Raw genomic sequence first — 25,767 nt, 5'->3', positions numbered from 1 at the left:
AAGGGAAACGCAAAGTGCTGCTAGTGGGCAGGAGTAACCCCAGGCATCAGCACATGCTGAGGGCCAACAAGCTGGAAGACAGCTTTGCAGAGGAGGACCCAAGGATCCTGGTGGATAAAAACATGAACATGAACCAGCAATGCACCCTTGTGGCAAAAGTCAACAGCATCCTGGGCTGCATTAGGAACAGCATGGCCAGCAAGGTCAGGGGAGGTGATCCTTCTTCTCTATTCAGAAGAGGTGAAACCACACCTGGAGTTCTGTGTCCAGCTCTGGGTTCCCCAACAGAAGAAAGACATGGGCATACTAAGGCAAAAACCAGCGAAGGGCCACTAGATGATTAAGGGATTGGAGTATCTGTCGTACGAGGACAGGCTGAGAGCTGGATGGCTCAGGGAGATCTTATCCATGCATACAAATACCTGATAGGAAGGAATGAAGAACAAGGCTCCTCTCAGTGCTATCTAATAAAACGACAAGAAATGGATTTTCCAATTTATTGTTACTATTATTTATTTTTATTTTTATTGTGAGAATGATTGAAAAACAGAATAGGCTTCCCAGAGAGGTTGTAGAGTGGAGATATCCAAAACGTGAGTGGACACAGTTCTGGGCAACCTGCTCTACTTGACCCTGCTTTAAGTAGGGGCACTGAACTAGGCTACCTCTAGAGGTCCCTCCCAGCCTCTGTGATTCTGTGAAATCTCTCCTTCCTCCAGATATCAAACAACTTCAGGAGCATGCACTATGGCTGGTATCATGGCAGTCCTGGAACAAGACCCGAACTGTACAATTTCTTAACACTGGAAGTCAAGGTGATCTACTCTCTGGATCTTACTAGCTCTTTTCTTCAAATGCAATCACGTAACGTTTAACAGTAGTGACAAATGCAAAACAAATATTTTGATCATGGCTTATTTAGGACTAATATGCAATTTGCAGCATCTTGAAAAACAAAGGCACAATCACTGTCTTTTATGGATACAGAACAGGAATGCTGTTTAAAAGAAGCTACTCTCTTCAACCAATTTTCTTATGATAAACGACTAAGTTGGAGCGGCAATAATTGCGTTTCCTTTGCCTGACACACACATACACACTCCTGCCGCCTTCACTACACCAACTCTGGCAGGCATTTCCCACTATGGTAAACTGGTTTTCTATAAGCTGGTAAAAACCTAACCAGACAAAAAACTACCCATTTTCTAGTTGCTCATCAAACTGAACTGTCTTCTCTCACGTCAGACAAACGCCAAAGCCGACACGATAGGCTGAGAACACATTGAAAAATAATTGTAAAATGCATACTATTTAAATAACAAACTATGAATTTGATTCCACGCGGTTTACAAAAAAGGCCCTGTAGAGATAGATACACTTCACATGCACACATAAAAAGCTGACAATTTTTATACACCATTTGCTATGGAAATCATTGATTGGACTTGTTGCGGGTAAAGAAGATACCTTCTGATCCATGTCTTCGAAAAAGCAATTCCTATTTTAGTCTAGTGGAAGTTGCTGGGTATGGCATACAAGAAAAAAGAGTAAAAGGATGGCTGAGAGGTATCAATGTTGATTACTGGCACATTTTTTGGTAGGGGTGCATAAAAATGCTGTGTTGGGCTACTGGAACTTTTGGAATCATAAGCAGACTTAAAGGTGAGCATCTACCTATGAAGAAAGGAATGGACTAAAGCTCTTAATGGTTAATACATTGAGGAAATGACATCTTTTCCAAAGCCTTGAAGTGTTTATTAAGAGATAGAAGATGGTGGGCACAAGGCAGCAATCTAGAGAACAGCTATGATCAGTAGGGGATGCTGACAATACTCCAAACACCTGGAAATAATTAAGGAAACAATGACAGCTTGATTGTATGTACCACCCCTGAGCAGTTCTCAAACAGAAGAAATTAATAAAGCTATGGTCCACTTAATCCATCTCTTTCAGATTTTGTCTTTTGTTCTACATATCCAAGACTAAAAAGATGTGACAACTGATCCATGACCTAATTAAAGTATTTTAGAGTGCTCTCCTTGTAATTGGAGCGAAAGCATTGTTATGAAGCTATTCTAAATTATAATAATGTATAGACCCAAACTGAGTTGTAGATTCCTTATAGAACAGTGTTGGTGATACTAAATGATAATATGATAGATTTGAATAACCCATAATTGCTAATACAGTGTATTTAAATAAAGTAAGAACATTTTAAATGCTTTCCTCATGGATGCTTTCTCATTATTAAAATGAACAAAACCAAACACTTCAGGATGCAAAGATCTGCAATTTTATCCCCTTTGGACTTGCCTAGAAACCCACCAGAGTAGGACCACCTACTGTCCATTCCAGTTTACTTGCCAATAGTCAATTTTCTGATTCAGGAATAATGAACCAGGTCTTTGATGGTTGGTTTCTCACTGTCTATATTCCTCCTACCTTAATAATCATATGGATTATTTACTCCATACCTTAAAACATCATATTTTGTTTACAGTACTTTAAAATTCACTCTCCATAACTGAAAATCATTCGTTTCAGTAGTAATCTCTATTTAACCTTGTATAATCATTTGTTAAAATTGGAGAAGTAATTTGTAGAGTATTTTCATACTGAAGAATGCTGTATACTTACTAAACATTAATATGCATTAAAAATGCTATTCAGAATTCCCAAAGCGTCACATGAATGGCTGTTCAATCTTCATCTCCCCTTCCCTAATACTTTTTTTTTATATCTTTACTACTGTGTCCCCTAAACTCATTTCCCCTTTCACTTGCAGTTGGGATTTTGTTCTCCGTCTGTGGAAGAATGACCACTGTTCTCATCGTATTAATAGATTTCAAGGCCAGAAAAGGACATACATGATCTAGCCTGATCTTTTCCCATTACATTCCAGCGACTAGAACTGCGTCTCTCTGGAATTGATTACACAGACAATCTAGTTCACTTAAATTTGACTCACTTTACGTTTGACATTCAGATAGAGTGATGGAAGATGAATCACTATGTATTCAAAAGCACAGTGGATATCCTTAAAACTAGTAAGTATTTTAGATTCAATATTCGCGTTTAGATCCAATAGCACACCATCCCATTCACTTCACAGACCATTAAAATACGTAATTTTAATTAACCCAACTACTTCTTTCCTAAGGGACAGTAAAATACCAAGAATACAGAACTTTAAGATATTTAGCCACATATCTATGACAATCTAAAACAATTATTTCACAAATGCTACATTTTAGAAGGAACTTTTCTAATTAATAGTCAGACTAATAGTGCATTTGAAACTTCACTGATACGCTTAAGTACAATAAAACATTAATTAAATTTCAATTCAAAAGTAAATTGTTTTGGATGTGAGAATACATTACCATTTCTAATCCCTCTTTGTCTGCGGCTCTCAGCTACTCTGCAGTTTAACATCCTTCAGGGATAAACGAAACAACTGATTAGCCTTCACTGAACTGGAGAGTTCACGAACATCAACATGAACGTTTTAGATGTTCGGCATTGTGGTTGGTACTAGGGAACATGAAAACACACTGGACCTCTTAAGATATCAATAAACACAGAAGCAAATTTCAAAATTCAAACTCAACTGAATTATAAGGTGGCCTTATTTGTATCCTGGCAAAAGTCACGCAGCTGAACTTCAATGTTCTACAGAAGACCAAGAAAATGTTTCTTTTTATCTCAAAGCAGCATCTGTGTTGCCACATTGGCTCTCTCCTTCCTTTGTTCCAGTGGCCTCATAAACCTGATTGTCCAAGGCTGTACACAAGCTAATTTGCTCTCGCACTCCAGCCGGGAGTGAACCCAATAATATAATATCCTTTCCAAGAAAAACTGAGTGTGCTTGTTTAGGTAGTTCAGATACTGAAAGTGGAAGGACTGTCTTCCAACAATCAGTACAAAGCAGAACAGATTTCTGCCTTGCAGCAAGATACTGGGATGCGTGATTCAGCACTGCAGGAACCCTGTTGTTTCTTTCTTCAGCTAGTAGTTTTCCCACAACTTCTATGTTTATTCTAAAAATTTGAGATTTCTAATTAAAAATAAGTGTTTTCTTCTTTACCAGATAGCTGCAGGGCTGAGACAAGAAGCACGTTCAAAATGAGTAGAATATTTCATCACATAAACAAGAGAAAATTGTTCAAATAAGCACAGTGGCAATTGCTAGGAAAAGTTGCCATGGTTTTGGTGAACTGTGCATAGTAAATTTATTATAATAATTATTGTAAAAGAGAATTACAATGAATGTAACTGACAAAGGAGAACCTTTTTCTGTGAGTCCTAGCAATTAAAGTCCTGAATTTAATCATTTAATGGGTTTCTGCATAACAATTTATGAATAGTAAAGAGAAATGTGATTAATAAATTTGAGTGAAACATATCAGGTATAGAAAGGAACAACATTTGAAAAGCACACACAACTTTCTAACAAGCATGGAAAAGGAAGTGCGCTAAGAAAACTACTGTGGCATTCTCCATTAGGCAGACAGATTCCATCACTCTGGATATTACTTTCATTCTGGGGCTTGAAGAGGCTTACAAATACATTATAGTCAAGCAACTTAGCGGGTAGATTGTATCTATGCCCTAGGCACTGTGAACTAAGTTCAAAATCATAATTAGAATCAGTTCCATCATTCTTTATTATCACATAAAAAAAAATTGCCCAATGAAAACTTTAGTTGAAATTGATATTTTTTGAGATAAGCTTCAGTTTCAAAGGGGTGATATTTTCCAGCAAGCCACATTTTCCGAACAAAATTTATCAAAAATTCCCAACGAGCTCTGAGAACAGAAGGAGCAGCAAGTTACTAATGTCAACTCACGGCAAGCACTGTGAGGAGGTGGGTGGGATTGATGGTGAGATTGATCAGTCTAGTGGATTGATCAGCTCACTGGATGTTCTAATGGGTCAGTTTTGTTTCCTTGCTGATTTGTGCTCTTTCTTATACTTAGTTCCTATCTGTGAATGACTTGACAGAAGCAGGAGGAGAAGCAAGGACCACCTGGCTCTGAACAGGGCACGCTTCCAAGCACACTGTCGCCTGGGGATTAATATAGCAAGAGGTACTGCTGCCTGCCGATCACCCAGCTTTCGGATGAGAGAAAAAGAAAGTAAAAAAAGCCTTTCTGCAACACCCTGACTGGGATTAAGAGAACAGGCATGTTAATGTTGGACAATTTAGGGGGTTGTGGCTAAGACAGAAAAATAACAGGAAAAATTTAAATACAAGAATTGAAAAAGGTACTGCAGTATTAGATAGCATAAGAAAGGAGAAAAGCAGACCAAGGAGAGTCACCAGCACAGAGAAAGTCTATGGTACAGGCTTATGATATCAAAAGATAAGAGAAAGAAGACAACAAAGAACGCAGAGGAGAGCGCTTGCAGATTTACATAGAGCAAGAGATAGAAGGTAAAATAGCACTTTTAAAAGAATTAAATTATTTAATTTCTACTATCTGTTCACATATCTGCACACGTTATTTACAGTAACCGATATTTGAGACCCAATGCAGTTATTTTTACACCATAAAAGAACTTGTCAAGGATTTCTGGAATCATGCCCAAAGCATCAACCTACATGAAAACTAAGCCTATCTTCCCAAAATTGGGAATTAAATTAAAAAAATAATTTTCAAAGACTATAGCAATCTTTCATCTAATCTTGACTTGGTAACATTTTAATACCCTCACAATTTACTGCCAATTTCAATCGGAATTCATATACCATACAGGTGTTAATATAACATAGCCCCTTATATAACTATACACATTACATGAATGTTTAAAAACTGCAAGAGCTTCTGTGCAGAGAAATAAAGAGATACCTGAACTTCATACTGTGAAATTACACTGTGGTGCAGGGATCAAAACACAAAGCCAATCTATGGACCACCACCAACACATAGAAAGGCAGATCAGTATGTTTTGTATAACAAAAGGTTCATAAACAGTATGTGATTATTGTTAGATTTTTAACGAGAACAGAAAGAAACAATCATCAGTGAGAACTGCATATATAGGTGTCACTGTGGAAGTATATTAAGAAACATGACAGGTGTAAAAATTGTGCTTAACTATCAGGAAAAATCATTAGCTGCATCTATTCGATGCACTTGTCAGCAGGTGTATAGATCCGTATAGATTTCTAAGCTAGCCTAGCTAGCGCATCTCTGCTACTTAAAGTAGCATATTTAGAGCTAATTGAGTATTTCCACCTCACATTGAATTGCAAAAACAAACCCCAAAATCACTCATCTTTAGTTTTCACTGAGGCAAAGGCAGAGATTGGATTAGTCAGGAAAACTATAGTCAAAGTGCACAGGAAAAAAAAAAGAAAGAAATGGGGAAAGGAAAGTGGAAATAAGGACAAATGAACAAAGAAAATAAAAAGTTTGTCCTACCGTGCAACCTCAAGGTATCAGAGGGTAGTAGTTAATGGCTCAATGTTCAGATGGAGATCAGTGATGACTGGTATCCCTTAGGGGTCTGTATGGGGACCAGTACTGTTTAAAATCTTCATCAATGACATAGACAGCAGGAGTGCACCCTCAGCAAGTTTGCAGATGACACCAAGCTGAGCGGTGCAGTTGACACACCTGAGGGACGGGATGCCATCCAGAGGGACCTGGACAAGCTGGAGAAGTGGGCCCATGAGAACCTCATCAGGTTCAACAAGGCCAAGCGCAAGGTCCTGCACATGGGTCGGGGCAAGCCCCCAGTATCGATACAGGCTGGGGGGTGAAGGGATTGAGAGCAGCCCTGCCGAGAAGGACTGGGGGGTACTGGTGGATGAAAAGCTGGACGTGATCCGGCAATGTGCGCTCGCAGCCCAGAAAGCCAACCCTGTCCTGGGCTGCATCAAAAGCAGGGTGGCCAGCAGGTCGAGGGAGGGGATTCTGCCCCTCTGCTCCGCTCTGGTGAGACCCCCCCTGCAGTACTGCCTCCAGCTCTGGGGTCCTCAGCACAGGAGAGACATGGACCTGTTGGAGCAGGTCCAGAGGAGGGACACAAAAATGATCAGAGGGCTGGAACACCTCTGCTGTGAGGACAGGCTGAGAGAGTTGGGGTTGTTCAGCCTGGAGAAGAGAAGGCTCTGGAGAGACCTTATTGCAGCCTTCCAGTACCTAAAGGGAGCTTATAAGAAAGGAGGGAGCAGACTTTTTAGGAGGGCCTGTAGCGATAGGACAAGAGGTAATGGTTTAAACTAAAAGAGGGTAGATTCACACTAGATTTGAGAGAGAATATTTTACAATGAGGGTGGTGGAACCATGGCACAGGTTGCCCAGAGAGGTGGTGGATGCCCCATCCCTGGAAACATTCCAGGTCAGGCTGGACGGGGCTCTGAGCAACCTGATCGAGTTGAAGATGTCCCTGCCCATGGCAGGGGGGTTGGACTAGATGACTTAAAGGTCCCTTCCAACCCAAACTATTGTATGATGCTTTGTATAGAATTAAAAATAGGCTAAAATAACTTTTTAAGTACCATGTATGATCCTTACATTCAACCAGATGAGGTTGTGTGCAGGAACACAGGACTGGACGGATACCTAGATCATCATGTCTAGTTACTTGCTTCCACCTGCAATCATAGTATACAGTCTTCCAGTATTCATCATAAACAGATTTATTCTGCAACTCCCTCACCACTTTCTGCCTCTGTTATTGCTATGTCTGGGTTATTCCAGAACCTCATTCTTCTGACTTTGAAACTTTCTTTTAATTTTAATTTCCCAGCATATAATATTCATGAGGAATTTATACCTTTTTCTTTTTTTTTCCCAATGTTATACTATAAATTCAACAAAATTTCTGCCACACCCAGGTATCTATAAAGGACAGTCCTAAAGCTTAACAGTGATTTTATTCTATTAGCTATACAGACTCAGAACAAATAGAAAGAGGGTTTTTCTGCACAGAAAGCATTCTCAGATGTAGAAGCAACAAGGAAGGAGCACAATACAAGACAAATGAGAGGAGAAAATGGAAACTGCTTCAGCCAGTGGGAAATATATTAAGATTAACTGAACAGTAACTTAATGCAGGCACATGTTTCTGGACAATAATGTCTAGCAAGTTAGCCAGAAAATAACAGCATGATTAAAGTAATAAAATAAAGAACGATTTAAAACCATAAGGTCCAAAAGAAACAGGTGGAAGGAAGATAGGACTGATACATTTTTGTGAAGAAAAACAACATATGTTTCATCAAATACTGTAGAAATCACATAATAATATAAACAGAGGTTATAAACTAAAACAAACAAACAAAAAAAAAGCCAAGCACAGCTCTGAAAGTCAAATTTGGAACAATTATGGATGAATGAGATTTGCAAACATCACAAATCAAAATCAGTGGAGAGTCTAGGCTTTTATTTTTAGTAGTTATAAAAATAATTCTAAATTCCATAGGCACTACAGAACGGTCTCCTTTTCCAGTTTTCATACATAAACAGCAGCCATAATATCTTGCAGACCTCAAGTTTAAAAAATTATTTGTCTCTGATAAAGGGACTAAAACTGAGAGAGAACAAGGCATCTGGGGATCAGAAAACTATAATTTGACACTTCTCAGAGGAAAGCAGCACATGTTATTTGATTATAACATTTTATATTCCCTCACTCTATAAAGTATTACTCAGAATATTGGCCTTTGTAATATGTGAAAAATGTACTCCAGACAAAGACATGTTCAAAATGGTAAATGGAAAGACAATAAATTAAAGTCTTTTATATATTGACTAAGCACCTTTTAGGATTTGGATATTAGGAAATGTATTTCAAATTTTCATGCTGTCATTTTTATTACTTACTCATCGACTACCACTTTCTGAAACCATATCCAAAATTAAAGCCTAATCTGTATGGGAGAATGAAGCTTCTTCACAACTGCTTTTAAAGTTGGATGACTGCCATGGAAAATGCAGTCAAAAATAAAGAACACAGAAGGAAACATACTTTAGGCAAGGAGGAGGACTGAGGAGGGTACAAGGAAGACTCCCAGATAAAGTTTATTGCTCCAAGGACTGCTTATATCTTTCTCATTAAATGTGACTGGGTAAGTAGCAGAAATAATCCTGGTAACATGGATCAGAACCCAAGGTTCCCACTTTTTAGGTGAACTACAACAGTATTTACAATTACATTCTGAACAAAGAAAACCTTACTTTTATTAATTGAAAATATATTTTTACCACCTCATTTACAACACTTCACCAACAGAATGAAAACTTTTTGTGTAAGTTTGTTAGTAACTTTTTTCTGTGTAATCATTACAAAATCACTCCTGAAGTTTTCCAGTTACAGTTTTTGAAAGACTGAAAATTCATCATTCAGCACAGCGAGGGGGGAAGGACTGGAGAGGTGGGGGCAACACGACAGGATAACAGTGGCGGTGCAGAAGGAAACCTGTCTTTCCTTTTGGGTGCAGGTTGGCTTTGTAACACGTCCCATATTGTCCACCAGCTCTTCATTCAAAGCAATGTGACTAGAGCATAAAGTAATGACCAAATCTCAAGCCCATCTCCTTGACTTTCTCCCTTCAACAGGCTACTTCCCAATTTAAATAGCCAAGACAAAGTCTTTGCACCGCTCCAGATCTCGCCCTGGTTTGCCCTGTCCATCGCTACATTAGACAGCTGGTGAAACTCTTACTACCTTTGCTCTGTTAAAAACATCCGTCACTGGTGATGGAAGTTTTTGAGGGCACCTACACACAGTCATCTGAGGTCACTCTATTGCCAAGCTGGAAGGAACCTCCTTCCAAATACTTTCCATCTGACAGACTAAAATAACCGATTTTCCAGTTCAAAGGGTGAATCAAACTTTTCTTTTTTTGTTTTTAATGTTGGATTGAACAAAAAGAAATTCAGTTCAGAATTTCTGCCCAACGAATCAATAATGATTTCAAGCACTCAGCAGCGATCCAGATGATGTTTCACTAGCGTATAAATTAGAACAGCTTCAAAAGGAGAGGCTGAGATGCTCGTCCTATGGTGCTCTATAGCTTCACAGTAACAGCGTTCTTCTGAGGGGTCAGAAACTTCAATTCAAATCTCTATATTGAACTACGCACAGAGAGGACTTAAATACAGATTTCATGCATGCCGGAAAATCTTCTTGCAGAACGTTGTTCATGGTTATCTCAAAACTTAATTGAAAAGGCCGTACATTTAATACTGCTGGGGATTACCGACTGTGGACTAAGCCTACCCAGTTTTGGAATTACTGCTGGAAGACACAACAGGGCAAGATAACTGCCTATGGTGCCTCTTCCAATTTGTAAGACCCTATTTTTATTTATTTAATTTTTTTTTTTTAAATCCCAGCGAAACTATTTTCCAAGTTTGACCTGATTTAAGAAATTTTATGCTTACTAATACTACACTGCGATGGGTGGTGGAGTAAAATATTTACTGAAAAAGATGCCCTAGTTACAATCCCTTGATAGATTTTTTTTTTTTTTTTTAAACCATAGTATATTTCTGCAATCCTTTCTCAAATAAAACCTTTCCTAACAGAAATATTGCTTCTAAAAGAAAAGTAGTAATTTTAGGATCTGATTTTAGAATTCAAGTCAAATATTTCTGGAAGAAACATTATTTCTATAACTTTCAATTTGTGAGTGTAATTTAATTTTTGACAACTGTCAAAAGTTGACATTCTAAAGCAATTTCATTCTTCCCTGCTATAGAGTCACGATAGTAATAAAATCTTCAAGAAAGACAATATAAATAAATATAGTATGAAAAAGGAAAAATCACCTAATATATTCATTTATATTATTTTTCAAACATATATCAATGTGCTTTTTTAAAATCTGTGTCAAACTGTCATATTTGGGCAATATATCAAACGCCAACTACCCTTTATAACAAACATATCTGGGAGATGTAAGTCACTTTCATAAATTTAAACTAACACAAGCTTAAAAAATATATTGAAAAGTGAAATGAATACTAGAAAAACTCCAGCCAGGGCTGTAACAGAAATAAATCTTTTGAAAACGGTGCAGAGAATAAGCCCAGGCTCTGTCAGCTGGCTTCACCAAGAACCAGGATCATCATCAGTTCAAGACCTCCTCAACTGCCTGGATCATTAAGGACGTGTACAGAAAATCACCTGTATGCATTTCATTTTTCTCTATTCTTAGCTTCTTGATCAAGGATACAGGGTTCATTATGGGATGCAGGGGAAGAACATTTTAGGACTGCACAAGACTTGCAACATGATGTTTAGACGAGGAACCGAAGGTGAGTAAAAGGAAGGACTGAGATGATCTGGGGAGGAACAAGCGTGGAAAAATGGAGGCATAAGAGGATAAAAGGGGCCAGCCATGTGTGAACAAATTGCTCGTCACTGCACTTGTCTGGCCGTGCCTTGGGCCAGATTCCTGATTTCCAGCTGCTGGAGAGACCACAGCGTCTGGAGGTCGACTGAGACATCTGCTTCCACGTGTTTGTGTCTCTGTGTGTGTCTTTGGGAGTGGGGCAACTGAGGAGACCAGGATCCAGCGGCCAGCTACGGGACAGACTGAGAAGCTAAATCCAACTACTGAAGGGATCTATATTATACATATGAATAAAGATACTTCTCACTAACGGACCTTCAATCCTAATCAGCCAGAGAGGGGAAAAGGAGAAGACACTTGGTGCTGTTGGGTTTGTTTCATAGAATCACAGAATGGTTTGGGTTGGGAGGGAACGTTAAAGGTCACCTAGTCCAACCCCCCGGCAATGGTCAGGGACGTCTTCAACTCGATCAGGTTGCTCAGAGCCCCGTCCAGCCTGACCTTGGATGTTTCCAGGGATGGGGCATCGACCACCTCTCTGGGCAACCTGTGCCAGGGTTTCACAGAATCATAGAACAGTGAGTGCCAAGTGTCTGATGTGTGTGGTCAGCTGTATATATATGTATATGCATGTTTGTGTGCATGTGCCTACTGGGAATATATGCTTAGCCTTGTTACTGCTTAGATCCGGGGCCAGGGAGCTGCAGCAGATTCACTACTGGGTTTGGGAAACCCTGACACTACTTATCTGTTTAACAACTCTTTGAGATTCTGTACAATGTCTCCTTTTTCATCAGAAGCATTTTAAATCATTTTAGAAAAGGAATTTTAATGTCTTTCAGAAACTAAATTCTCTGAGAGCTAAAAGATAATTAATGGATTTGAAAAGGGTTTGAAAGAGCTAGCATTAGAGTATTTGCATGGAATGACATTTAGCATGCCATACTTCTTAGGATGAGCACTGCAAACATGAATAACAATTGAAGTTGCTTCCAAACATAACAAGCAATTCAAAATAGATTATAAATATTTTTGAATAACAAGACAGAGTTTTCAGGCCACAGCTTCAGTGATTTGCTGAATATAAGACTTCAAATCTTCATACTTCAAGCCTTCTGTTGGACAGGCGTGAGCCATCAGCAAGATGGGCAAAAAGCAAGCTGTAGAGTCCCTCATCATAGATACTATTAGCAAAACAGATAATATGCTTATTATACACACAGTTTCTTTCAAAACTGCAAACCAAGATTCATTCTCCCATTAAGCAGGACTGACCACAAGCCTCACTTTATCTTTCAGAAATGAATAGAAAGCCTAGTTTGTCTAAAATAACTGCTTTTCAGTAATTTCTTTCTACACACACACTTTTTCCTCTATCAAGAACTAGCGAACAGTAACTTCTTTAAGCAAAAAAAGAAGGGAAGTTCTCATATACTTCAGTGAAAAGTATTATGAATAAACATAGGAAGAACGCACATTTAAGTGAAAAGATCAGATTTTTTCTTTTCTAAAGAAAGACTCCTCTAGCCCCTAACCCAGGTACAAAACAATAGCTCAGGTTATGTAGACAAACTTTAAGTGATAAAATATTAGTATAGTTGTGTTTTTTTTTAAAGAATCTACTATTCTTCCTTCACACTTGCCAGATTCAAACGCAACATCCTACAGTTCTTTCATTCAACTCAGACTTTGGGAATAATGCTCATCCGGAAAGACTCATAAAAATGCCCAAAAAGCCCTGAAGTAATCAGTGGTAAGTTATTACAGTAAGAGATACCTTTACATATCTTCAATTGCAGATCAACCCTTCATTTTGAATCTTGTCACTGGGACTCAGAGTTGAAAACACATGCAGAAATCAGACAATACTTCATCATTTGCCTTCTTTATAAAAAGAATTTCCTCCTTTCCTACATCAAGTGATAGTTATATTGTGACAAGTCTTTTAATGGCTTCTAAAGAAACATCCTCATGAAGTAATTCTACTTTCATACACTTTATAAATTAGGAAAAATGCTGAAGAACTAGCAGAGAGACAGAGAGCAAGCCTACATCCGTTAGTTGAATGCTTATTAACCAAAGGAACCAAAGTGTGATATATTCAGCTAAGGTTTTTTTATATTTTAAATGTAACTTTAAGGGTTACACCCAAACTATTCCAGGAAAGCTTTTAGATACTAATGGGTACAAAGTCTTTTTTTCTTTTTTTTTCTTTTTTTTTTCTTTTTTTTTTTTTTTTTTTTTTCTTTTTTTTTTTTTTTTTTTTTCTTTTTTTTTTAAACAAGTCAAAAGGACAGCAGAGAGAGTAGATCGGGTAAATCAGGGCTCCTGGAAAGTCTGTTGCAGCTGACTCTGCTAAGCAAGTACATCCAAGGCATCAGTGTCACATGCTATGTAAGATGTTCAGACCCTGGACTTAAATCAAGAGAGGCTTACTAGGAATGCTTTCAGTTTGAGAAAGGAAGGAAATTTAGTGGAAAAAGGGACAGAATGGCTAAAAATAAGTACAATCAGAAGGATGGGCTAACAGAATAGTGTGAAGTAGGTATCCAGGGTCAGAGAAGGATTCAGATAGGAGTGTAAGCTACTGGTAGAGAAAGCAAAGACAACAAACAAGGTATGTTGAGTCTTTAAAGTAAAGGGGGAAAAAAGAGATCAAGAAAAATACATTTGATTTTTTTTTTCTACTTTACATTACGAAACCATGACTGAACATGAGAGACAAGGAGAAGGACCTTACGTGACTACAGAACAAGGGTATGAGAAGGAGACAGAAGTAAGAAGGGTTAACAGAGAATGGGAGATCTAAAGAGACCATGAGACAGGGGAAATTTCAGACCCTGAATTGCAAAGAAGACAAAATAAGTGTATGACCACATGAAGGTAGCAAAGACAAGGAGAGGGAAACAGAGGAGGAGTATAGAGGAGAGCAGCACAGACTCCTTGGGAAACAGAGATGGCTGCAATTTTTTAATGCATTTAAAAAAGAAAACTGATTGGATTAGAGAGCAGAAAACAAAAATCTAAAGAGAGTGGAAAAGTTTTAAGGAAGGCAAAATCCAAGCAGGGATTTTCTGCTTCAGTTGGGAAAGTCAAGACCTCCAGGCAGCAAGTCTTAAAGACTTGGGCTAACATGGCTCTGCGAGGACTGGGTTTTAGGAGAGAACTGTTGGTCTAACAAGGTGTAACTGAAAAAAAATTGTACAATCAGGAAAGGTCTCCTAAAATACAGATTGCCAGCTGAACTGGGGTACTGTTTTAAGACCCAAAGAATGATGTGCATTTGGCTAAGAGCTTGGCAGTCTCCGGGAACACAAACTGAGACAGTTGTAAGTGACAGTGTATGTGACGTTACAACTATCAGGACAGAATCTGTCTTCCTCCATGTCATACTGCAGTCATTGAAATCAGAAAAGCTTAAATAGCATTATAAATTATTATAAAAGCAACCGGCATCTCGTGTATGCATATTTTGGAGTTTGCTCCCACCACCTCAGATGTGCAGATTCCCTGCTTTTCTCCCAAGGTAACTGAAGACACGAGGGAACACGAAGGAAGATAACCTTTCACAGGGTTTAGTTTAAAACCTTCATTTAGAAAGTTTTAAAAACTAGGTAGCTAAAAGCATTAAAGCATTAAAAATATTACTTTTTAGTATGTTCCATCACAGAGAAAAAAAGTTACCAAGAAAGTTAGTCACATTTGTGTGTCAGATGTTGATACATACTTTCAAGGTTACTGGCAGTCATGGACTACATGGCTCATATTCTTTTTATACAAAGTGGATAAATCTGCATGAACAAAAAATTAAGTCTACCTCAAGTTTACAATGTCTTCAAACATGAAAACCATCAACAGCTATTTTCTGTCCCTTGATTTAAGTATAAATTTCAGATGATGGTGTGAAGTTGTATCTACCCTCCTTGAAAAGCAAAAATTTAAAACACAACAACCAGCTGCTAGACTAAATCATGTTTTTAATGGAAGTTTTAGCTATATACCAGAAAACTTCTAGGAAAATTGTATTAGAATCAGGCAGTCACCGAGCACATACCTACAAGATAGATGTTGCTGAAACCATTTAATAGATAGAATAAATTTACATAGATATAAGCTATTTCTTTGTCTTGCTTTCCTTGGCACCCTAGACAGTTTGTTAATAAATTTAATCAGACCTGAGCCCAATGGACCAGCAGTTCTTTGTAGATTTTTGTGTGAATCACAACCTGAATGTCTCCTCTACAGGGAATTTCCTTCTGTAATGTTCAATGAGGGACCAGTTTCATTTAGACACCTATGCTACGAGAACATACCCATCTGTTCCCCTCCCCACAATGTATTTCTTATTTCTGAGTTCTTCTTCACTACCCTGCACTTCTCAGGCTTTGTAGTTTGAAGGCTTAGGGTTATTGTAATCAAAAAAATATACAAAACTCTCACTCCCCCCAAAACTTCAATATGCAGAAGACTGTCTGCTTTCCCTCGCCTCTAATGTGAGATGACATGAACGACAAACATCAGCATTTCCTAGGTCTCATTTGTCCCCCAGCTGGGAGGTCTTTTACACAATTCTAAAAGCAGGGGAATAAATACCCATACAGGAACGTATTCAATGGCATAGCAATTGGATACTTTCACTTAGATGGGTTTGAACTATAAGGCCAAAGTATTCCTATTATGGAATTACTACAGGACACATACATACGCACACATACATACACAGTTATGAGACTTACGCATAAAATATTTACTCCTTTCCATAAAATTGTGTGTGGAAAAAAAACCAACCCACATTAAAAATCTATCTTCTTACTTTTTTTTTTTTTTAGAACTCAACTTTGTAAATCAAAACTGTTGATCTTCAGAGTTTTGTAGGGCTAGCCAAATATAATTTACCCTTCCACATTATTAAAGTAACAAGCATCTTAAAGCTATATATTCTTTGCATTCACATTAATTCCAAAGTATTTTGCAAATGATACAGTATATTCTTTTCATACCTACCAATGGAAAGCAACTCTCTCCAGGATGAATTGCAACAACTGTCTATAATAGTATATAACAGTATACAGCAATACAGGGCAGGAAATGAGGAGCACACCAGAGCCAGCTGTAACTGCAGGAGACATTTTTCGGTTGACGGTGTATTGTGTTGTAATTATCCGAGCTGGAATTTTGCCAGAAAATCAACTAGCAATACTCTGGCAAAACACAGCCTCAGTTCATTAATCCAGCTCTTTATGTCACTGAGCTAAACATATCATTTCACATTGCACCAAGGCTGGTCTAGTTTACGCGGCTCGTGTGTGCTAATCATGGTGTTTGGTGTCTCCTGCTCTCCTAATTATGAACTCATGTAGTACAGACCCAAAAAAGGCGCTCCACTTTTCTGACAGACTTTTTTCTAGCCTGCAGTGTTGGCAAAAGATGAATGCCTGTATTATTCTGCGTAATGCTGTTTAAGATCTTTTCTCCTCTCTGCTTCCTGCATCGTTTTTTGTTGGTTTTTTTAATACAGATTAAAAAAAAAAAAAAAGAATGAAAGGCTTATTATCAATTAAAAAGTCAGAAATTCAGTCAAGAAGGAAATCAAAACTCTCCAAAGCAAATCCTCTCAGATACCTCTAGCTTTACGAAGCAAAGATCTACAAAGAAATCACTGTTGACTAATACAAAGCTCTAATGATAAAGATAATAAGAAGCTCTGATATCATGCTAATAAACGTGGTATATTTGCCTAGATCAGTGAGCATGAAACAGTTTAGGTTGATGACTCTAACTCAGTAGAAGGCTCCTTGGGAAAAGCTAGCAAAACTGAGTCAGCCTCGCAGCCTCAAAGGGGAAGAGCTATAAATTCAGAGGGAAAAAGGGCACTCACGTCAGTGCTGAAGACATTGTACTAGAATTTGACATAGCACAAAAGAACTCAAGTAAGCAATGGGAAACTGAAGTAGTTGACAAATGAAACTGCATGCCAGAACAACCAGGTATCAGCATCAAAATTCTAAAAAAATTGCCCAAAACCCCAACAACAACAACAACAACCCACCCAAAAAACAACAACAACGAAAAAAAAAACCCAACCCCAAACCACCAGAATACTGGCATAACACTGTACATAGAGTATACAGCAAATACTTGACTTATTCTGATGTAGTGGCAGTTGAATATTTAAAAAAAACCAAAACACACAGGAACAGGAAAACAGTGAAACCAAATATACATACAGTGGATAGGAGGAAGAAATAGCCTAAGGATAGAAGAGACTGGAATATTCACTAACCAGTGTTTATGTATACAGGATTTTAACATTGCCTGTTCATGCGATCATTTGAGTCCAATTTTCATGAACTGAAAAAAACACTGTATGAGTGCTGTGGGACTAACTCACTGAAAATAAGTATTTTATACCTAAGTCCTTTAGACTCCTTTTGAAATCTCAGTTGGAGATCTGTCACTCTTGTTCTAAAACCCAAGACTGATGATACTGGCAGATGGTATCTTCAGATTATAGGATTTACAATGGAAAAAAACCTGAAAGGTACTTAATTCTTCTGCAATAAAGATAACTACAATCAAAGTCAATAAAAAGGAAAAGTTTTATTATGGGCATATATTGAAAACATATTTTTTCCCCTACCACACATGCAAATTTCAAAGCATCTGATATACACTTTACCTTTTGAAGGAAAATTGTCAGATGAAATCCATGATGTCATGGATATCCATGATATTATTAAAATTTCAAAGCCTTATTTGAAAGCAGTTTTCTTATAATACCTATTTAAACTTGAAATATTAAATTGTGCAAAACCAGGATTATTTCTGCCAGTAAAGCAAATGTTATTATCCCACGCCTGAGTCCCATGCCCAAGTAGGCAATTTTTTGTAACATTGCGTGGATCAAAACTTGCAGTTTAAACTATGCAGTATGCAAACCAGTGTTAACATTTATCTTATTATCACCAACACCCAGGAAAAAAATGTTTTAATATTGATATTACCTGTATCTTTTTAGACATGATAATCTTTGTATATATTTCAAAATATACTTGAAACCACAAGTAATTCTGTGTTGCTGTAACTATTTGGCTGATAATTGTTAGATTGTTCAGAAACGTATGCACCACAATCCTAATTCTACATTTGCATCCATAGGCTTTAAACCACTGCTCAAATTTATCAAAGTGAAAAATCATGCCATTTTGTTACACAGCAGAATAAAAAGGAAATTGAAAATTAACCAATAAGCTTTGGCACCAGGCAGCATGGCTGCTAATTAATATTAGAGTTCACTATTTGGTGACAGAACAGCTAAAAGAAAAAAAAAAACCCACATTTTTTTACCAAAGTTAGAACATTTTTTTATACTCATTGCCATTCAAGAAGGTATACCTATTTTAATACTTATATGCCATATTACAGATGTCCTGTAATAGAGGACATAGTTTTAATTACATTATCAGAGTAGCTGATACACTTGGTTTGGAAGAAATCTTGAAAAGCACCAAATAAAGCCATTACCCCGTTAAGCATTTTGTTCCACCTACCTTGTTTGCGTACATCCTCTACAGCAGCAACCAATTCCTCCTTGAGATCCTGGCTCTCTTTAGCAATTTGGTCTCCTTTTTCTAAGAAGTTTTGAGTGGCCTGCTCTACTGAAGCAGCCAACACATGAGCCTTCTTAGAGCGCCCTTTCTTTTTGCCAGATGGTCCTTTATTGCTTGTGTTAACAAGCGTTGTTACCTTTGGGGAAGAAAAACAAGTTTTTGTCAGTTTGAACGCGATTCTTCAAGTATTAACAGCACAATAGATGGCCATCTAATTCAATACCCCCACTATTTTCTTTAGCCTTGAAATGATGTAATGGTCACATGTATGGAATAAATAAAATTTAAAGTTTAAAATGCAAAGCATGGCAGCACATACCTCAGAAAAGGTTTTTCCTTTTAACCTCAATTTAGTCTGGGCTAAGCAAATCACAGTCAAGCAGTGAAGGAGAAAAAGATAAGAAACAGGTATGGAAGGGCACTGGTGCTAAAGTATCATTTTTGTCACTGTTTTTCATTTTAAAAAAATGAATAAGCCGCTAAAATGAAAACCTAACACATGTGGGTCAGAAACCATTCAAAAAGCAATCGCCCCTTGAGATAAATCCTGTCAGTTACATTCAAGTGGTGACAAAAACATTGTGGCTGTTTCCCAGACATGAAGGAATGAATAGCTCCTGCTGCAAAGATTATACAGGTTAAAACTATTCAGTTTAGTATTGCTCCAGTATATTTATAACATCTTGGCATAAGACAACGGCAGATAGTGAAATGATCCCACTTTCTCCCCAGGATTGAAAAAGAAAGAAAATCTGCTTCCATGTTTGTAGAATCTCCTAAAGGAATTCTTTATTGAGCTGTCGATAAACTGATTAGAAACTTTAACCACAAAGCTTAACAACACAGCACAGTGCATACCACAGCTTTTTGCTGGACCAAAAAAATCTTGTATCACTCTACCAGTAAAAGGCTGCCTTTCTGTAAAACAAGAATACTGAATCAGATATCATCAGGTGTTAAACACATGAAAAAAGAGCCATGGATCCATAATGCTCAGGGATGCAATTCACCCTAACGAGGATACAAACCAGGGCAGCTGAAGTGATGTATTGGTGTGCTAACCCAGAAATTCACTGTAAGAAAATAAAAACCTTTGCAATAAAGACAGTACACTACAAAGCAAAAGATTTTAAAACAAAGTGTAAAAATTCACTGTCATCCTACAAGAAGCATGACAAGGTGGTTGGTACAGTTGTGAGCAAAGAGCCTTGTGTCATGCTGTTTGTGCAGTGGTTTTTTGCTCTTTGAGCTAGGTTTTTTTTTGCTCTTTGAGCTAGGTTTCTTTTTTTTCAAATCACATCTAAAAACTATAGACTATAGAAGAAAAAAAAAAAAGAAAAAAAGGAAAAAAAAGATATTATCAGGGCTTGAAAACACCATACTCATATGCATGGATGTATTGGGTGAAAAAACAATGTATTCTAGAGCCTTCTTTCAGGAAGGAGTCTGCCTGGCTACAGGAATGTAATATTCTTCCATCGTCTGTTTTTTTTTCCACTATTTATATTTAGAAATAATATTTTCTTTATTAGTTTTCCCTTGAAATTATTCTTCATGACATTTTCTGAAGATCCTTTTGTGGTTGATCATTGTCTATTTAAGGATTTTAGAATTTCATAAATAAAGAAACTAGGCTACCTCCGTAACCTAACTCAGTTTTAGCAAATGGAATGAATTTGTCCAGCACATCATAAGGATGACTAAGAAAAGCTTTCACATACAGCAAGCAATAAAATTGGTTAAGCACATGCTGAAATTCACGTAGGAGACTCAAAGATGAAGAGAATAATGTTGGAACTTGATCTTAATTATTTGGACTTATGAAACAAACTAGAACTAGACTGCCAGAATAGTTCAGATAGTAGGGAGAAGAAAAAGATTGGAAGTAAAGAAAAGGTGGTCAATAAATTAAGTCAAATCAGATTATTTCATAGATCTCTCTATTAGGCAGATGCAGGGGTCAATAGCTAAAAAAAAATGCTTGAAATAGCACAAACACACAGAAGTTGTAGCTGGCACAAGAACTGCTGAAATCCTGTGAAGACATGGAAATTAGATGGATTGCAGACTTCTTTTGGTACCTTAAAATTTTAGTTTCCCATTAAAAATCATCAAAATCACTGTTACTGGATTGTAAGTCTGCAAGTCTGCTCCTTCTGTGCATGATTCAGCTATCAGGTGGATCCTTTTCAGCTAATTTTACCTACAAATAAGTTACACATCTATTGTCAGATCATCTAGAAGTACTGAACTAATGCAGTCGATGAATGGGAACAGAGACCACAGCTGTTGTAGAATACAATAAATTTGTGCCTAGGTACAGTCAATAAGACATCATTGACGAGAAAGGGAACCTAGAAAATCAGACTGAGAACAAGCAAATACATATTAGATTGCTAAATTAAGTGAAATAAATCCTAAATAAATATTTTACCATGATATTCTCCAAAATCTTTTGGTGGTATATATAAATATGTATTTAGATAGATATAGAGTGCGTGTGTCTGTGGGTGTGTTCTTTACCAAAATGTTTCTACGTGTTGGATTTACTAGTGCAACAATAGTCTCAGCAGAACTAACAAACCATTTTACATACAGCCCTCATAACACAACAATTATCTCCAGGCAATTTTAAATAAAATGTACTGAGATAGAAAAATAAATATCCTGATTTAAATTACACAAACTGCATTGAGTGACGAGAGAGGCCTTCCTCCTAAAACTCCTAAACTAAGTATGAGGTAAGTCCTGCAAAAATCCATTTCTTGAATGGGTAAGCATGTAATATGCAAAGGAAAAATAGTAATTGGTTGAAAATACATTGATTTTAATTATGTGAGTTTTGTTTAATGGGAGCTGGCTGGTCATCAGTTATCCCTGTTTGGGTTTTTTTTTCAAGGAAGCATAAGGACAAACACAAAATTCACATTTTCTTACACACTCAGAGTGAAGTGCAGGAGTCTTTAACCCAGACTATGGAGAGTGCTTTGCTGAATTCCCAAAAAGGGACTAGTTAGGAGACGGGCACCTCATGCAGCAAGCTCTGAGGTGGCTGCAAGGGCACACCACAGGTGCAATTACATCAAGAAATGAGAAATAAATATTGATCTATTTTGGCCCCTATATTGGGAGCTTTTTCTCTATACCTGTAATAAAATTAAGGAGTTTTCAAAATAACTTAATAGTATACTTTTACAACAGAAATAGACAAAAAAAAAATATCTGTATCCATTTAAAAAAGATAAAGGAACCCTTTTTGGGGAAAGGAAGAAAGCTGAGAGTGGTTTGTCTTTAAAGAAAGTATGCTCACAGCAAATACTTGTTTCAGCTTTAAATAGTGCTCTTCCTAGCACATTGGTATCTAATTATGGACACCTACAGAAAAGCAAACAATTCTAAACCACCATAAAACAACAAGGAAAGTTTATCAGAACTTCCCAAAATATATAGAAATCAGTATAAATTAAAGCATTTCATAACATTTTCTTTAATGCTCTTTTAACATAAGACAATTGCTTCGTCCTATGCTGAGTAATATGCAGAAATACAGAAAAACCACTTAAAGCTCCATGTGTGTCTATCGGTGCTCAAAATCTTCTCAGTAAAGAATCTCTGTCAGAGTCTGTGGCAGGTCCTAGAGATCAAGAGGAACCAGCGCTGGCATAAAACCGTTGCTAATGCACTGAGCTGCCACCAGCCCAGAAGTAGCACAACGCCTAGGAAATTCCTAATTGCCACAGAAGACGGAGACTTTTGCTATCACTTCTTATAACAGACATGTAGAAAACAGCATCCCCAAAGTAAATCATCTTTTTCAAAAGGAAATGCTGGTGTATTCCTCTTGATCCCCATTCCCTCATAAAAGTTTTGCTGATGCTTTTTTTTTTTTTAAATGTTCTTTTTTTTTCCTAGCATAAAAAAAAAAAATTAAAAAAATTCAAAAGTCTCTACCATGTCAAAAGCTCAGCCTCAAATCTAATCATGAAATCATATAAGACGTGCCAGCAAGAGAGCACAAATTCACGAACAGTGCTAGAGACATTGTTTGCCAATGTACCTCAATGATTTGTAAATTTGAAGCAAAGGCTTATAAATTTTAAACAATGGAGATATACAAACATGAAATACATGAATAGTAACTTCTCCCTACTATCTAAACAACAGCATTCAGATGCTAGGATTTTTTTTTTTTATTTTATTTTGGTTATAAAGAGGTGACCTGACACCCACAGGTAAGATCATTCACAAAAACATGAAGGACAAATCTCGAGTGTAACTGGACTCTCAGATCAGTTTTATATATATTTAAATTCCACTGAATACAATAAGAAGAAAGTGAATGAATGTCTCTCGTAACTACGCTAGTTACTATTCTTGAAATACTTTTCTTTTCCTGGCCTGCCAATATTTTTAATTTAGTTCTGAAATCTAAGATTAGTACAATAATTAGGCCATACTGGGGACACTCCTTCTATCTGGAAATATTCATGGGCTCATATGAAACCCTAGGAGCTTGCTTTTTTGTTTCTAAATATTTAAAAAAGATTTAAAGGCAAATGGAGACATTGCAGTTCCTGATTTTTTTGACAGAATCCATTTAAATAATTAAAATGACTGGTAACCGGACAATTTTCTTTTTCTCTTACACGCTAGGTTAGGAAAACACCAGCAGGAACAGTTAGATTTTTCACATTAATATTAAAAAAAAAAAAAAAAATCAACTTAAATGTTTGAAACTTTAAGATAAATCTAAAATGTTTTTTCTGTGAAAATAAATTTCTTCAGAAAGAAAAAAAAACAAACTCTAAGATCAAACAAAAGGCTGATGTAGATTAATGAAAAGGTATCTCTTAATAGAAATTACAAAGAAAAGGAAGAGCAATATAACCTTCAGTGCGCACCACTGGAACATCTTAACATCTCCTGCTGTAACATGTCCTGCAGATGAGAAAACAGCTATTCTAGTCCCAGCATTGTCACTCAAGTCTCTGACCTTGTACATATCATGTCTCCTACCTATGATTTAATTTCATTTCTCTATTCCAGACACTTCAATCTGCTTGGAAAATTATTCAATATCACGTCCACTTAAATGATCTTAGTAGATAAAACTAATTATTTTGCTGAATCAGGGTCCCAAACTAATTTGATCAAAATAATGCTATTCATTCATTTCAGAGAGAGTCTAGAAGCAAACACTGGAGGTTAGTTTCCTTAAGAAAAGGAAAAGTAAACACACACTGCACCCAGATTTAATTTAGCATATGCACCTTTCAGCTACTTTTAACAAAAGTATAAATTAAAATCTCTCCCGCATATTATAATTTGCACATATAAATACATGTCCTTCCAAAAAACCTCCACATTCTGAATTTATCAATGACTGCAAGTATAGCAGTAAACATAAACAGAACAATGCGGCCCAACATGGACTACTCTCAAGGTATAGTTTCAAAAATTAATTGGCATATCAAAACTAGAACATGCGAACTTATGAGAATAGCAAAAAGTCTAGAAACTTACAAGTTTTTAAAACTACAATCTCTGAGTGAATAAGAAAGTCTCAGGATGCTGAAGTGACATATATAGTAAAGAAAACATTTGAGAGCAGATACGAAGAGTGTATACACTCTTTCCAAAATGTAAATACTTTCCAAAGAACATGACAAAATTTCCTAGTCTTGTACCATGAGCTAGAAATCCCCTCTGTAATCGCTACTTCTATGCCTAGAAAGCTGAGCACCTTATTCCATGAACATTCATGGTCATCTTCCTTACGCATTGAGTCAGTGAAAACTGTCATGGATCTACTTTGCTACTGAAAGAATTTTAGAGTATGTCTTGTGTTCCTCTGCACTTATTTTTTAGATGACTTAATCTCCATATGACCTGGTGCCAGCAAGAGAGTGCACTCTCATCAAGTTGCGGATGATAGATTGGGGGGACCAGTCGATACGCTTCAGGGCAGGGCTGCCGCTCAATGGAACCCTATAAAATCTAACAAGGACACTGCACCAGTAAGGAGGAACCCGTGGCAATAAGACAGGGGAGGGACTGGCTGGGGAGAAAATCTGCTTCAAGGGACCTGAGGGACCTTCACAGAGAGCAAGCTGTCAGCAGTGCGCCCTGGCACACCTTGAATATCGTGTCCAGTTTTGGGGCTTCCAATACAAGAAAGACAGGCACAAGTTGAAACAAGAGAGCTTCAAACTGAATATAAGGAAAAACTCATGCAGTGATTTGTACAAGTGCAATGATTTTCATTTAAAAAGCAGATTTGATTCAGGGTCCCCTAAAATAGTCTGTAAACTTTAATATGATGGCCTAATAAAAAGAGCGAAGGAAGGTAGAAGTTTGGACCCTCGTGATGCAACGGACATCTCCCACTTCCCAAGGAAGTATTGTAATCAATGAAGCTTATGCTAACCGGAATGGTGGGGTTTTCTTCTCTCTAAATGAAGTTGGACCATCATGCAGCAAGAGACAGAAGACTCACATGATCGAAAGGCAGTAAGCAAGGAGAGGAATCATTCTCAATGTGGGGTTAAAACATTCACTTGGGAAAGGGCAGTTCTGGATTCCAGTCGTTGCACTAACAGGTTGGGTTCTGCATAATACACAGCCCTTACATGAAGAAAACCACTCATAAAAACTGGAATCTTGCAATTTTGCCCACCCTGTGTCAGCTTCTTTTAAATTACATTAAATTACCAGTTTGAAATGCTAAGAAAGCAGTCTCTTCCAAAATTAGAAGCACCATTCGGAAAAGTCAGATGTATTGGGAGAGGGGAAGGGGGGAGGAAGACTTCTTATACCAGTGACAGAAAAACCCATGGCATATT

At 37.2% G+C, this 25,767-nt stretch overlaps 1 protein-coding gene across 2 annotated transcripts in view; it reads right to left on the bottom strand.

The window, feature by feature from the left end:
* The window catches only part of CTNNA2 (catenin alpha 2), a 460,705-nt gene that overhangs the window by 399,316 nt on the left and 35,622 nt on the right, over positions 1–25,767 (bottom strand). For both annotated transcript variants that reach the window (XM_030042992.2, XM_030043077.2), the window contains exon 2: positions 18,866–19,061. In XM_030042992.2, the coding sequence (XP_029898852.1) occupies positions 18,866–19,061 (196 nt within the window). The remainder of the gene's footprint in view (positions 1–18,865; positions 19,062–25,767) is intronic.

The sequence above is a fragment of the Aquila chrysaetos genome, chromosome 1, assembly GCF_900496995.4.
Source record: "Aquila chrysaetos chrysaetos chromosome 1, bAquChr1.4, whole genome shotgun sequence".
Classification (NCBI taxonomy): Eukaryota; Metazoa; Chordata; class Aves; order Accipitriformes; family Accipitridae; genus Aquila; species Aquila chrysaetos.
The sequence above is the reverse complement of the archived record's forward strand: the minus strand, read 5'-3'. Positions and strand labels throughout refer to the sequence as shown.